Here is a 15365-nt window from a genome sequence, read left to right on the forward strand (position 1 = left end):
AGCTCCCGAAGGTAGAAGACAAGGGGCCGCAGACTGCTGTTGGATTGCGTCCTCATAACCAACCTGGCCCCACCCCCAAGAACAGGCTGCAACATCTCTATGTGAGGAAGAATGTGCTCCCCCCGCACCTGGATATTATGCACCGGATCTTCCGCAACACGTTGTTTCCTCGTATTGGCAACAAGGACGAGGTTCACTCCTATCTGGTGGATTTGCTTCTGATGTGTGAGGAGGCAAGGACGAAGGACACCGGGCATCTCGACATATCTGATGTGATGTTCAATGAGCTCAAGAATTGCATCCTGCACCGTAGGGTTCCCATCTATGGGCCTTACCTATTCTATTTTATCCAGAAGAAGTGGGCAGAATCCTATCCAGATATACCTCTCTCTGTTGAAGCTGACTATATCACCCATGATCCTATCAAGCTGCGTCAGAGAGAGAAATGGGCCAACACCTCAACGTCTTTTCAGCCCATGCAGACTGACATAGAGACTGCTGCTGCTGGAGGAGGCCCTGCGTCGCATACCCGCTCCTCTCCTATGCTATCTTGGGCTGTGAAGCTGAAAGATCAGATGAAGACCCTCTTCTGCATGCAGGCCAAGGGACAGTATCAGTCTCATGTGGCCCAGAAGGAGAACTGTCAGAGGCACAAGCGTGTCTTGAGGACCCTTGATGTGGAGATCTCGAGTGGCTCTAAGGACATCATCACTCCGGAGACTGACTGGATGAAGGCTCAAGGCTACCAGTGGGATGGGTCCGGTATTGAGGAGGAGGTTTCTGACGAGGATGCTAAGGAGGAGGAGGATGAGGAGGATGCAGATGCTACAGACGAGTCTGATGCGGCTGCTTGAGTGACCACCTGTGTCCTAAGTGTCCTCTCTGTCCCTTTTTGGTGTCTTGATGCCAAAGGGGGAGAGAGTGTAGGGATTTGGATTTGCTTGCTTTATCTTTTTTCTGAGTCTTTCTATGCTTTGAACTTGGTTGGTCTTATCGTGTTTTCTACCTTTCATGAGTGTGTTGTGAGACTTTGTTTTAATTGTGAGACTTTGCTTTAGTCATATGGTGTGAGTCATATGCCCTACATTATCTCTTTTAAATTTTCTTCATGCTCACATGCTTTACCTTGCTTCCTCTCACGAATGATACATCACGTCATTGCAAGGAGTACCCGCTTATGTTTTCTAGGGGAAGTTCTCTCCTTGGACTAAGTGCACTACCATTCATAGCACTATCTAAAATCATGCACTTATTCAGGGGGAGCCAATCCCTATACCATAGACTTTGGTTTGCTGTTATATTCAGTATACTTTCTTTTGTGCAAATCCGGTATTGTCATCAATTCACCAAAAAGGGGGAGATTGTTAGGGCATTTTCATGCCTAAGTGATTTTGGTGATTGATGATAGTACCTCATTGGACTAATCGTGTGCATTGAGCATTTCAGATAATACATGACAAAGACACAAGACGATTCGGCACCCCTCCGTGGAATAGAAGCACGGTGTCGTCTACGATTTTCTTTGGTGGTTTTGAGTCGTAGGAACGTCGTACTATTAAGAGGGGATCCGTGTCGGAAAAGTTTGGGTGGAATCAATCTCGCACGCACACATTTTATCAACATCTCTTTTCCCTTGCAACTATGGAGCTTGTTCCCTCTTTGTTCTTTCTCTCTATCTTGCAAAAAGGCCTCTGGCGGTAGTACCGCTAGAGGTGAGCGGTAGTACCGCTCGGTCCTAGCGGTAGTACCGCTGGGCTGGCGGTAGTACCGCCCCAGCCTGGCGGTAGTACCGCCCCTGGCCAGCGGTAGTATCGCTCCAAGATTGTAGTACCGCCATCCTTGCGGCTCTACCGCGTTGGACTTTTTGCGAAGACTTTCTTGGCGGTGGAGGCCCGGTAGTAGCTCTTGCGCTACCATGGGCCCAGCGATAGTACCGCTCTGGTCCTAGCGGTAGTACTGCTGGAGCTGGCAGTTGTATCACTGGAACTGGCAGTAGTACCACTGGAGGGGCAACGGTAGTACCGCTGCTGCTAGCGGTAGTACCGCCCTGCTCGTGCTGAGAGTGAGGGTAAAGGTTGGATCTGTTCCCTCACTATATAAAGGGTTCTTCCACTTCAAGAACCCTACCTTTGACCCTCCAAGACTCCATTGTTGCTCCCTAAGCTCATAAGTGCCTGATCTCTCTCCCTAGCCAATCAAACTTGTTGATTTTCTAGGGATTGGTGGAGAAGTCCTAGATCTACACTTCCACCAAGAGAAATTTGATTCCCCCCCCCACAAATCCCTTGTGGATCTTGTTACTCTTGGGTGTTTGAGCACCCTAGATGGTTGAGGTCACCTCGGAGCCACATTCCATTGTGGTGAAGCTCCGTGGTCTTGTTGGGAGCCTCCAAGCTTTGTGTGGAGTTAGCCCCAACCTTGGTTGTAAAGGTTCGGTCGCCGCCTTCAAGAGCACCTATAATGGAATCACGGCACCTTGCATTGTGTGAGGACATGAGGAGAATACGGTCGCCCTAGTGGCTTATTGGGGAGCATTGTGCCTCCACACCGCTCCAACGGAGACATTCTTTCTGTCAAAGGGAAGGAACTTCGGTAACACATCCTCGTCTTCATCGGGTCTACTTGTGGTTATCTCTAACCTTTACATTGTGTATGTTATTATTGTAGATTATCTCTTACTTGTTTTAGCGATTGTAGTTGGTAGCATCATATAGGTTGATCACCTTGTTGTCATTTTAGAGAACCTTTATGTTGCTAACCCTAACTTGTTAAGAATTGCTAAAAGGTGGTAGTTGCCTATTCACCCCCCTTCTAGTCAACCATATCGATCCTTTCATGGTGCCTTGACCAACATGGTTTTAAAGAAGGGATTTTTATTTATGTGCCCCTCGTTCATCAGCTCTACTCATTCATCCCCATGCTCTTAACTTTTGCTCACTTTTCCCCACTCCCTTGGCCGAAACCCTCAGAACTGGTCACAAACGATGGATGTCGTCGGGTCAGTGCTTTGACCGTTAACTCTAATGAGTGGGGCCATGCTGACTATGTCCCCCGTTGGACCTGATGAGTGGGGTCGCGACGGATGGTGCCGCGGTTAGCCCGTTGGGCCGTGGTTAGATTGTTGGGCCCTGCGCGCGCTCTAACGACATGAGCCTGCTATGCATGCACCTGCCTCCATCGGTCGCAGCTGCACCCTATGCGCGCCGTAACGACATGAGCCTGCTATGCATGCATGTAGCTAGCCTGCCTCCATGCGCTGATGCCCGCCGCCACGTACGCTAACCAACCTCTTTCTGCATGCTAGCCGCCACGGACGCAGGGACGGTCGCTGCTGCTGGTTCGTCTCATGTCACACGCTTGTCTCCCCGATCCACTCGCATCTATTCAACGTGGCAATTAAAGCTAAGCTATGCATGCGCGACATGAACCGCCTGCCTGCCTGCCTGCCAGCATGCGTCGATGCGCCCCGCCACGGATGCAGCCTTCCTGTGAGCCACCACGGGACGCAGCGTCTGTCGCCTCCTCGATCGATTCACAGTTCACACCGTCTCAGCATTTTACCACCGCAGCATCAATTCAGCATGGCAATTAAACTCTAGGGCATACCGATCGACATGCGCCGCCATGATACCGAAGCGGCGAAGCCTGCTGTGCATGCCATGTGATCGAGCTAGGTTGCCTGCATGCGCGCCGTCACGGACGCAGCGACAGTCGCTGCCACTGATCGAGCTAGGTTTTAGGTATTTGAGGGTTTAGGGCTTTGAAGCATCAATAAAAAGCATGTAATATATTTTTTGAAGCATCAGCATTTTGAAGCATCAACAAACATAGATCAGGGAGCATAATAACGAAAGCATACAATATAAGGAAACCTACGATATATATCCTACGTACTGCCTAGTGCACTATGCGTCTTTGTCGTCGGAGATGGCCGGAGTCTGGTCCTCGTGGGCCACCACCTGTGCCTCCTCCTGCGCCGCCCGCGCTGCCTGCATCTACTGCTGACGTCGGGCCTGCGCAGCTGCTTCCGAGCGGATGGAGTTGAGGATCACCACTTGCTCGGGCCACACATAGTAGACCGGCAGCGGCGCCTCCATGTCCGGCTCCTGCGGCGGTGCCTCCACCTCCGGCTCCTCCTCCGGCGATGCCTCCTCCTCCGGCGCCTCCTCCTCCAGCTCCCCAAAATCCTCTAGAGGTAGCCCCGCTTCCCTCCGGAATTGGGCCCGCCGAAGGAGGTAGAGACGTTCTTCGATCGTGTAGTACTGGCCGCATGGTGGCATGGCTGATGGGCTGGGAGAGAGGAGTGCTCGGACCGGTGGGAAAACAGAGCAGGCGAAGAGCTACGGCTGGGGGAGGGGAGTGTCCAACCGGCTTAAATAGCCATTGTAACCTAAACCCTAAACCGCCTCATTTTCACATCCGCCGCGGCATCAGGAGTGTACACGCCTGGAAAACTGTGGTTGGTTTGATGAGTGGACTGTGATCAAATGTACACATGTGGAAAACTGTGGTCAAATGTGAAAGAGCCAACACGTTCACACACGATGCAAAAAACGATGCAAAAAAACGACGCAAAAAATGATGCAAAAAACGAGCAAAAAATGATGCAAAAAAACGACGCAAAAAACGGTGCAAACAAACGATGCGAAAAAACGATGCAAAAAAAACCCCGATGCGGAGTCAGTGGTGGGCGAGCAGCCGAGCACAACCAACGGGATCGCCTCTCGCGGATCGCCCCACGATCCAACGATGCGGAGCCGTCCTTGTGATCCAACGGCCCGGAGCCTGCACGCAGCCGTCCCACCGAATTCCTTCTAGAAGACCACATCCGAGGGTTGTCGCTTGGCGCCAGGGTGTGATCGGACGGTTGACGTTGGGAGCTAGGGTTAGGCGAAACCCCGCGGGGTTTAGAGGGGTTTTGAGCTGGTCAACGGGGTTATGAAAGCTTTGAGTGAGCATAACTAATTTTAAAAAAAATTGAAAAATATGAAACCTTCGCCGTTCGTTGTTTTGTAAGACACACTAACGAGGAAAAATACTAAACTTGGTCTATGGTCATTTTCATGAAAAAAAAACCTAGCTGACACGATCGAGGTCAAATGAGAACCATTAATTCAAAGAAAAATCAAAAAAATATGAAACATGCGCACAATGTTGTGTTATGTGACATGTTACCAACCAAAAATCATAAACTTGGTCTATGGTCATTTTCATGAGAAAACCTTCACACATATGAGCTATCACCTACAAGATTTCATAGAGTTCAAGGAGATGAGGTAGGGTTACCTTCTGTTTTTGAAAAATTAAAAAAAAATCAAAAAAAATCACCAAAGCTATATTTGAGAGTGAATAAGAAGGATCTGAACTTAGTTTTATATTTTCATATTTTAAACATGTTTTTTAATAGTTTTTATATTAAAGCATATTTTTTAAAAGAAAATGTAAAAATATGAAGATTAATTCAAACAATAGTGAGACTTCGAATCTACACTATATAGATTGAATAGGTGTTAATAAAAAATATTTAGCTCATTTAGAGTAGGTCCAGAAAAACTTGATTAAAAACTGGGTTGTTTATCCTTGCGTGGGAGCTCATTTGGAGCACATTTCTCAAATTGAAATTTCTTTGACATCCTCTAAATCACCTCAAATTTTGCACACATGATCTCCTATACAAACATAGATAGTTACCCTAGATAGTTGCCAAGGTTTTTTTGCAACATGTCTAATCAGTGAAGCAACACTGAAACAGCATGTGTGATCATTGCAACACCTAAACTCATAGCTCACATCATCTAAACAGAAGTAACCATACACCACAAGCAAATTTAAGGACACAACATTATGGTCATTTTCATGAGAAAACCTTCACATAAATTGAAGGACACAACATCTAGGGTTACCTTCTGTTTTAAAAAAAAATAAAAAACCACAAAAGCTTTATTTCAAAGTGAATAGGAAGGATCTGAACTTAGTTTTACATTTCCATATTTTAAACGTGTTTTTAATAGTTTTTATATTAAAGCATATTTTTCAAAAGAAAATTTAAAAATATGAATATTAATTCAAAAAATATCGAAACAGAAGTAACCATACACCACACGCAAATTTAAGGACAGAAAAATATATATAGCATAATACATGGGTTCCCATAATACATTGAGTATCCTAATACATTACTACCATAGATTCAGTTTATCACATCATAAACAGCCACATCCAGTTTACGAAAAGTAACGCAAAAGATAAAGATAAAACATGCTGCCACATTCAGTTCATCACATCATCACATCACACCGGAGTCAGTGCCTTCGCGAGGGGCAGCATGATGCCCCCTGATCATGTAGTCCTCCCCGCGATTCGCTACATCCTCTGCATGAGACACAAGGTGATCGAAGCGGCCATCCTTTGGCTTTGGCTTGGTGGTGCAGTAGGGGCAGCGCCACTTCTTGATCTTGCGGTTGAAGAAGGAAGAAACTCCATTGTCCTTGATCTTCTCCACCTCCTTCGCTTTGAAGGACTTGAAGTTGCCCTTGTACACATCTTCTCCAGAATCATACTGCACACATGAATGAATTGCATTAATACATTATAGATTCATATACACCATGTCGAAGGAACTAAATGAACAATCTAAATTTCAAGTAGGCTTACCTCATATTCTTCGTCGTCACTATACCCTCCATCGTACGGGTCGAACCCAGTAAAGGCCAGCTTCCTCTTTCCCCCCATCCATCATCCTCCTGAATATACAATTAAATCCATCACTAGTAAATACAGAAGCCAATTGAAAATTTAGAGATGCACACATGACACATTGATCATAGGGCTAATATACTAGGGTTATTTGCATTTTCCATTGTCATGCACACACATTGAACAACAGAGCTAATATAATTACATATTGTGGACAAATTTATATATTAATGAATCAAATAACTTCTTAATCAATGGATACCATTTGGGCATATGACATTCAAAACCCCAATATGCGTAGCATTCAAAAACAAATCTGATAGGGACCCAATCTAATAAGCATACATGTCTGTAGCATTAAAAAACCCAATTTGTGTAGCATTAAAAACAAATCTAATAAGCATACATATGTGTAGCATTGAAGCACAGAGATCCCTATCTCTCATACAGATCTATCTAGCATTTTTGAAACGAAAAAACCCCCATCCCCTCATATAGAAAACCCCGGCCCATCCGTCAAACAAACTACTCTAACCATCTGTACTACCGTATGAATCACAATCTAACCAATGCAACTAACTCTACAAGCTAATACCCTAAATATTGCAACTAACAAGCAAGTGCAAATACCTCTTGCTCCTCGCCAGGTTGCGCATTGTGGGTATCGGGATGGACTGCGTCGCTCGACTCCGTCACCTTCTGCTCCGGCAGCACTGAGGCGGAGACCGCCACCTCCTTCTCCACATCCGCAGCAGTTGCGAGTTTCCCCGCACCGCCATGGACGCCACCAACATCCTTCACTTCATCCACGGTCACCGCGCCCTGCAACTCCACTACATCTCTGGCCGTTGCGCCGGTGTCGCCATGAGCATCCTCCATCGGATAGATGGAGGCGATGAAGGTGAGGAAGAGGATGCGGTGGGAGACAACAAGACGACAGTTGGAGGAGAGCGAGATGATGTCGGTTGGGGAGAGGAAGATGATGCGGCAGGGAGGGGAAGGGGAAATGGCAGGGGCGATGCGCTGGGAGGTGGTTCCCCCTCTTTATACGATGGGACGTTTCGGGCATGTCCCATCGACTGCCCCCATCGACACATGCTACCCCACGACAGCGGTCGGTTGCATGCGCCCTACGCAGCCCCACTCGTCAGAGTTAACGGTCAAAGCACTGACCCGACGACAACGTCCGTTCTAACCTGTTCTAGGGTTTCGAGCAAGGGAGTGGGGAAAAGTGAGCAAAATTTAAGAGCGTAGGGATGAATGAGTAGAACTAACGAACGAGGGGCACAGAAATAAAAATCCCTTTAAAGAATTGGTGGTTAGAACTTGGAATACCTCAGTCCAAGGGGATAATGCCATGGATAGATGGATGAACAAAATTAGATTCATTCGGAAAAAAATTAAAGGCTGGAATATTAATCTGGAAGCTAGCATTAAGAAAAAGAAGAGAGAGCTTATGCTCGAATATGATATATTAGATGTTTTCTCAGAGAATAACCAATTAAATGCGAAGGATAGATGTAGATTGAAAGAGATTAAATCTGAACTCGATTTTATTTGGAAACAGGAAGAAACCGCCTTGTGGCAAAGATCTAGAGACCGTAATATTATTGATGGGGATAATAATAATGCATATTTTCATGCTATGGCTAACCATAGACACCGGAAAAATCACCTCTCTGTGATGAATGGTGACGATGGTCCGGTTCAGACTACCGAGGAGATGTTGGAAGTTGCAACCTCCTTTTATAAGAAGATGTTTAGCTTTGAACCTAAGCATAACATTAACTTGGGTACTTCCTTCTGGGAGGAGGAGGAGTTGGTTACTGAGGAGGAGAATGATACCCTTCAGAGAAACTTCTCGGAGGAGGAGATCAAAACTGCAATTTTTGGCAGTTATGCTAATGGCGCTCCTATCCCTCATGGGTTATCTTTCCTGTTCTATCAATCCTTATGGGATGTGATCAAGGGAGGTTTTATGGCCTTGGTTAGTGATTTTGAGACAGGGGATCTAGATTTACATAGATTAAACTTTGCTTTGGTCGTTCTTATCCCTAAAGAGCAAAATGCCAAGGACATGAAAAAATTTGGACCTGTCAGCCTGATTAATTGTGCGATAATTTTTTTCTCCAAGGCTATGACCGATAGAATTGCCCCTATTGGCCATAGACTGATCTCCCCTAACCAAACAACGTTTATTAAGGGGAGATGTGTTTTGGAGAGTGTGGTTAAGGCTCACGGGGTCATTCATGTTGGGGAACGTTGCATGGGAAACAAAAAAATTCCTACGCACACGAAGACCTATCATGGTGATGTCCATCTACGAGAGGAGATTAGATCCACATACCCTTGTAGATCTTGAAGCAGGAAGCGTTAAGAAACGTTGTTGATGTAGTGGTACAGCTTCGTGATTCAAATCACCTTCGTCCCACGATCTGTCCCACGATCCGTTCCGATCTAGCGCCGAACAGACGACACCTCCGCGTTCAGCACACGTAAAGCTCGATGACGATCTCGGCCTTCTTGATCCAACAAGAGAGACAAAGAAGTAGATGAGTTCTCCGGAAGCGTGACGGTGCGCCGGTGGTGGTGATGATCTACTCCTGCAGGGCTTCGTCCGAGCTCCGCAAAAATCCGATCTAGAGGAAGAACTACGTGGTATAGGTTTGAGTTGCACATGGCAAAGTTGTGTCTCAAAAAGCCATAAACCACCAATATATATATAGGAGGAGGGGAGGGGCTAGCCTTGGGTCTCAAAGGAGCCCCAAGGACGCCGGCCGAGTGGGAGGAGGTGGAGTCCCACCCCAATTCGGTTTGAGGGAAGGAATCCCCTCCTTCCTTCCCACCTCCCTCTTTCCTTGTTTTTTATTTTCTTTTGGTTTTTTCCACTTGTGGTGCCATGGCCCTCTTGGGCTGGCCTCACCAGCCCACTAAGGGCTGGGGCGCCACCCAAGGGTCATTGGGCTCACTCCCGGGTGGGTGGGCCCCTCCCGATGAATATCCGGAACCCATTAGTCACTCTCGGTACACTGCCGGTAATGCCCGAAAACTTTCCGGTGACCGAATGAAACCATCCTATATATCAATCTTCGTTTTCGGACCATTCCGTAAACCCTTGTGACGTCCGTGATCTCATCCGGGACTCCGAACAACCTTTGGTCACCAACACATATAACTCAACTATACTAAAACATCATCGAACCTTAAGCGTGCAGACCCTGCGGGTTCGATAACTATGTAGACATGACCCGAGACACTCGTCGGTCAATATCCAATAGTGGGACCTGGATGTCCATATTGGATCCTACATATTCTACGAAGATCTTATCGGTTGAACCTTTGTGCCAAGGATTCATATAATCCCGTATATCATTCTCTTTGTCCTTCGGTGTGTTACTTGCCCGAGATTTGATCGTCGGTATCCGTATACCTATTTCAATCTTGTTACCGGCAAGTCTCTTTACTCGTTCCGTAATACAAGATCCCGTGATGTATACTTGAGTCACATTGTTTGCAAGGCTTGTATGTGATGTTGTATTACCGAGTGGGCCCCGAAATACCTCTCCGTCACACGGAGTGACAAATCGCAGTCTTGATCCATGCTAACTCAACGGACACCTTCGGAGATACCTGTAGAGTACCTTTATAGTCACCCAGTAACGTTGTGACGTTTGATACACACAAGGTATTCCTCCGGTGTCAGTGAGTTACATGATCTCATGGTCATAGAAATGAATACTTGACATGCAGAAAACAACAACAATAAAATGACACGATCACATGCTACGTTCATAGTTTGGGTCTAGTCCATCACATGATTCTCCTAATGATGTGATCCATTTATCAAGTGACAACACTTGCGTATGGTCAGAAAACCTTAACCATCCTTGATCAACTGGCTAGCCAACTAGAGGCTTGCTAGGAACATTGTATTATCTATATATCCACACATGTATCTATGCTTTCATTCAATACAATTATAGCATGGATAATAAACGATTATCTTGAAACAGGAAATATAATAATAACTATTTTATCATTGCCTCTAGGACATATTTCCAACAATTCATGAAGTGAAAAAACTGGGATACAAGGCCTGGTTCTTAAACTTGATTATGAGAAGGCATATGATAGGGTGAGCTGGGAATTCCTTTTTGATATGCTTCGATCTAGAGGGTTCGAGACCAGATGGATCTCTTTGATTAAAAGTATTTTAATTAATAGCACTTTTAGTGTGAAGATAAATGACTGAGTTGGACCCCATTTTGTTGGGGGTAAAGGGCTTAAACAGGGGGACCCATCTTTACCTATGCTCTTTAACTTGGTTGCTGATGTCTTTACCAAAATGCTTCAAAAGGCTGCTAACCAGGGTTTGATTGTGGGGCTTTTACCTCACATCATTCGCGGGGGTGTGACCAGCTTACAATATGCTGATGATACTATTCTCTTTCTGGAGAATTCTGTTGATAAAGCTAGACACTTCAAATGGCTTCTGGCCTGTTTTGAAAATTTATCAGGTCTGAAGATCAACTTCCATAAGAGTGATCTTATGACCATTAATGTGGAAGAAGATCTGGCTAAGGAGTTTGCACAAATTTTCTGTTGCAAACTTGGTAGTTTCCCTATTAAATACCTTGGCTTACATGTGCATTATGATAACCTTAGACATGAAGACCTTCAGCCGATTATAGATAGAATCATTAAGAATCTTTCTGGTTGGATGGGTAGATTCTTAACGTACAAAGGCAAAATTATTCTGCTTTGTGCCTGTATTATCAGCATACCTGCTTATCTTATGTCCGTGGTTAGATTCTCCAAATGGGCTATTAATGCTATCAATGCCGAGATGGCTCATTTCTTTTGGGGAGATTTAGATGACCAACATAAATACCATCTAGCTAGGTGGGGGCAGATCACGAGGAAGAAAGAGTTCGGAGGTTTAGGGATCCCTAATCTAAAATAATTTAACATGGCCCTATTGGCTTCATGGAGGAAACGCTTTATGGATGATCCAGTCCGGGACTGGACAAAAAATTATCAGCTATAATTACATTGTAAACTCCCCGAACATTCTCTGGAGTAGGGGTGGTAGTGGCTCAGCCTTTTGGAAGAGCATTACGTGGGCTCTATCTGGAGTGAAAGTCTTTTATAAATGGAAATTGGGTAATGGGGAATCGATTAGTTTCTGACACGACGTTTGGGTTGATAGTTTAGCCAAGTTCGCTTGTAATTTGGCATTAGGCCGTCACTAATGGTTGGGTTTTCCTCCTGATCAAATTCTTGTACCTCTAAACATTATTCAATAAAAGGCTACAAGAATTTCTCAAAAAAAAAAACACCATCGGTTTCTTTTCAATCAACCGCTTTTTTTTCTTATCATGTCATATTTGGCCATACCTTCCCAGTACGCCGCTTAATCACATTAATTCACTTACCTTTTTGCACCAGTTTCACCCCCATCAAAGAGTAAGGTAAATCACATACATAATTTGATAAACATTAATTTAGACAACCATATTAATATGGATAGGTAAATCACAAACTAACATGCTGGAATGTTTATAACCCGTTGAGGCGCACATGCATTGTCCTATAAGTTAAAACAAAATTGGATGTGGGCTCTTTCTATCTCGGATGCAAGCTCATCTCACGGCGAAAACAATTTCAACCCCAAACAGCAGCTTCAGCAAAACTGCTATCACAGATCATACATCTAAACCACAGATTTTTAGCACGGAACAAAGATTGTAACAAAGCAACGAGCTAATATTGTGTAGAGAAAAGATGACATTAACAAACACATTGGGCTATTGAAAGTAGGTTACATGCATCTAGCCGGCCCAAAACAAAAACACAAATGTTTGAATGTGCTGATCCGCCCCCACGGTATGCAAGTCATACAGCACATGCTCACCAGATGATTCACATAGCATACGGAGTATTATTACGAAGTCCAGCATGGTACTGGGGCTAGCCATAATCCGACACGAGAAAACCAAATGAAATCCACGGCACCACAAATGTGACGCACATCTTAATATGCTGGAAGTCAAATGGGGAGGTTTACCCGTGTGTTACTTCTTCTGCTGCTTCTTCCCTGGCTTCAGCTTTATGACCTCATCGATATACAGTATGCCCTTCCCCTTGTACACTTCAGGAGGTTTGCTGCATCGGACAGCTCCGGCAAAATGGTGCACTCTATGCTTGTCAATGCCGGTACAGCATATTATGTTGGGTTTGAAGCAGAAGACGCGAACAGCAGGTGGAGCGGTGAACTGCACCTCATGGCTGTAGCCCAGTTTCAGAAACAACTCGCGGCCTTCACGCTCTGTCCTTGCTTTAAACCCAACTCCAACAAGCTTCAGAAACCGAAAGAACTTGGCTTCCATTGCAAGATGAGAAGTCCGTCCAAGGATTAAATTATGTTTCCAATTTGACCTTGACAAAACAAGGACAACAGGTTCATCAGAAAATTGAGCACCAATGTAAACAAACAGGAGCACGATCATGCTGCAAGCACTGAGAATTCGATATATACACGAGACCGTAGCTAAGTCGGTCATTTTCCGAACATTGCAAGATTCAGTACAATATACACGAGTTCATCCCATAATTTCATCTCACAAAGAATCAAATATATTCCTCAACAACTCTTACTGAAATAAATACAGAATGAAAACAGCAACTCTGAACTCTGAAGCCCTACTCGGTTCCTCAACTATCAAAGATGAGAGCAACCACGAAATAGAGTTCATAACTGTCTAGTTATATTATCTCTAAACAAAGGATGACAGAAAATTCATCAGAAAATTGAGCGTTTATGTAAAAAATAACAGTAGTATAATCATGCTGCAGGTACCGAGAATTTGATATATAAATACGAGATCGTGCTTAAATCGATCATTTTCAGAACATCGCAAGAGATTCGATACAATATAAAGTTGTCCATCCTGTAACCTCATCTCATAAAGGATGAAATGTAATGATTCAACAACTCTTACTGAAATAACTAAAGAATGGGAAAAGTAACTTTGAACTCTATCAGTTCATTCCATTATCTCATCTTACAGAGGATGAACCGATTCAATAACTCTTCCTGAAATAACTACGAAGGAACGAAAACAACAACTCTTAACTCTGAAGCCCTACTTGATTCCTCAACTATCAGAAATGACGGGAAGGCATCAATCAGAGTTCAGAACGACATGATTATCTTGTCTCAAAACAGGGAATATATAGCATTCGAGGTTAAACACCAAGTGGCAAGCTAAAATGCACTGATAAGGATACGTAAATTCACCATTTTAGAAAGTGCAAATATGGGGATATGTTTTACTATTTTTTTTAGTTCACAAAACAATATATGTATAGAAGCTAGGAACAGAAGATTACCTTCTTGTTTGCTCTACTGGATGCCGAAGCAGCTCCAAGCCTCTCCAATTGACAATATTGATTCCCTGTCCCAAGTGCAAGTTCCAAAGGGATAGAATTAGACTTTTAGTAACTGTAAAATGAATACGGAGCCGCAAATGAAATCATTAGTTAGCTGTTCATCTATCATGGCATAATACGAAAGGTGGAACCTGAAGATCAATCAGCTAACATGCAAAAGGAGAAACAATCACTTTAAATGGTGCTCCCTCCGTACCTAACAACAATTATTTAGGTAAGGAGGAAGTAATATTTTAGGCTGACTGTTAAAATCAACAATGCAGCTTAAAAGTATCACTACATTCCCATTCGTAAGCAAGATTTGGGATACCTATCATGCCAACAATACCACTATACTAATGTGTTAACCGATTTCGGCAAGTATAGCCAAGACAAGGCTCCTGCTCTCTCAAATTGCATGTTACTGGCTTACTAACTGCTACTGCTAAGCTTTGGTTTCAGGTCAGGACGGCGAAGATAAACCAACTTAATATTTTTCTTTTCATGTATAGTCATTCATTGCATGTTTCACTGCTAACATGTTTAAACGAAAACATTTGCTCGTCTGAAAAAAAAATCAAACTACAATTTGTAAACATTTGCCCCTACAAGCATTATCACAAACACCTATCAAGCAAATTCAGCAAATTCCTTTCACATGTAAACTTGAACATGCACTGGAACAAATCTTGCAGCAAGTGATCATCAAGAAAAAATTATCATTATATTCTCAGTTTCTCACAGTATCAAATCTACACGAAGTACTCATCTAATACGAAAATCATGAAAAGAAATTGAACAAACGGAGGATGCAAAAGAAAGGAGGGGGGTGGGGGGAGGGAAGAGGGGGGAATGTTGGAGGAGGAAGGGCAAAGGAGTGGTGGATACGTGCCTATGGACAGGTCGCCGGCGTAGCTCCGGGCGGCGGCGTTGCTGGGCGGGAGCGCCTGCTCCGAGTGGTGGATACGTGCCTATAGAAGTACTCACTGGCCGTTCGCTAGCTCGGAAGGCGCTCTCGGGAGTCAAACAGGGGTGCCTTCGCTGAAGGCCAGCGCCAATGGGCCAGCCCACTCTGCCCGTGACAGGTTTTCTAGAGAAACAAATCCTTTGTTTTTTCAACCAAAAAACTGGCTGTTGTTTTTAGGAGCTAGATTTTTAAAAAATAAAATAAATAAAATAAAGTATTTTTGAAAAAAAATGCATTATGTACTATACATATAATTTTTTTGAGCGTATAT

General features: G+C 44.3%; 1 protein-coding gene across 1 annotated transcript; it reads right to left on the reverse strand.

The window, feature by feature from the left end:
• Positions 1 to 12441: 12441 nt before the first annotated feature.
• On the reverse strand, positions 12442 to 14153 carry LOC123401616 (60S ribosomal protein L6, mitochondrial-like). Its single transcript, XM_045095451.1, has 2 exons — positions 14089 to 14153; positions 12442 to 13134 (listed from the first exon to the last, which is right to left on the reverse strand). The coding sequence occupies exon 2, from the start codon at positions 13083 to 13085 to the stop codon at positions 12771 to 12773; it is 315 nt and encodes a 104-aa protein (XP_044951386.1). The 5' UTR covers positions 13086 to 13134; positions 14089 to 14153; the 3' UTR covers positions 12442 to 12770.
• Positions 14154 to 15365: the final 1212 nt, after the last annotated feature.

This window comes from Hordeum vulgare, chromosome 6H (genome assembly GCF_904849725.1).
Source record: "Hordeum vulgare subsp. vulgare chromosome 6H, MorexV3_pseudomolecules_assembly, whole genome shotgun sequence".
NCBI lineage: Eukaryota > Viridiplantae > Streptophyta > Magnoliopsida > Poales > Poaceae > Hordeum > Hordeum vulgare.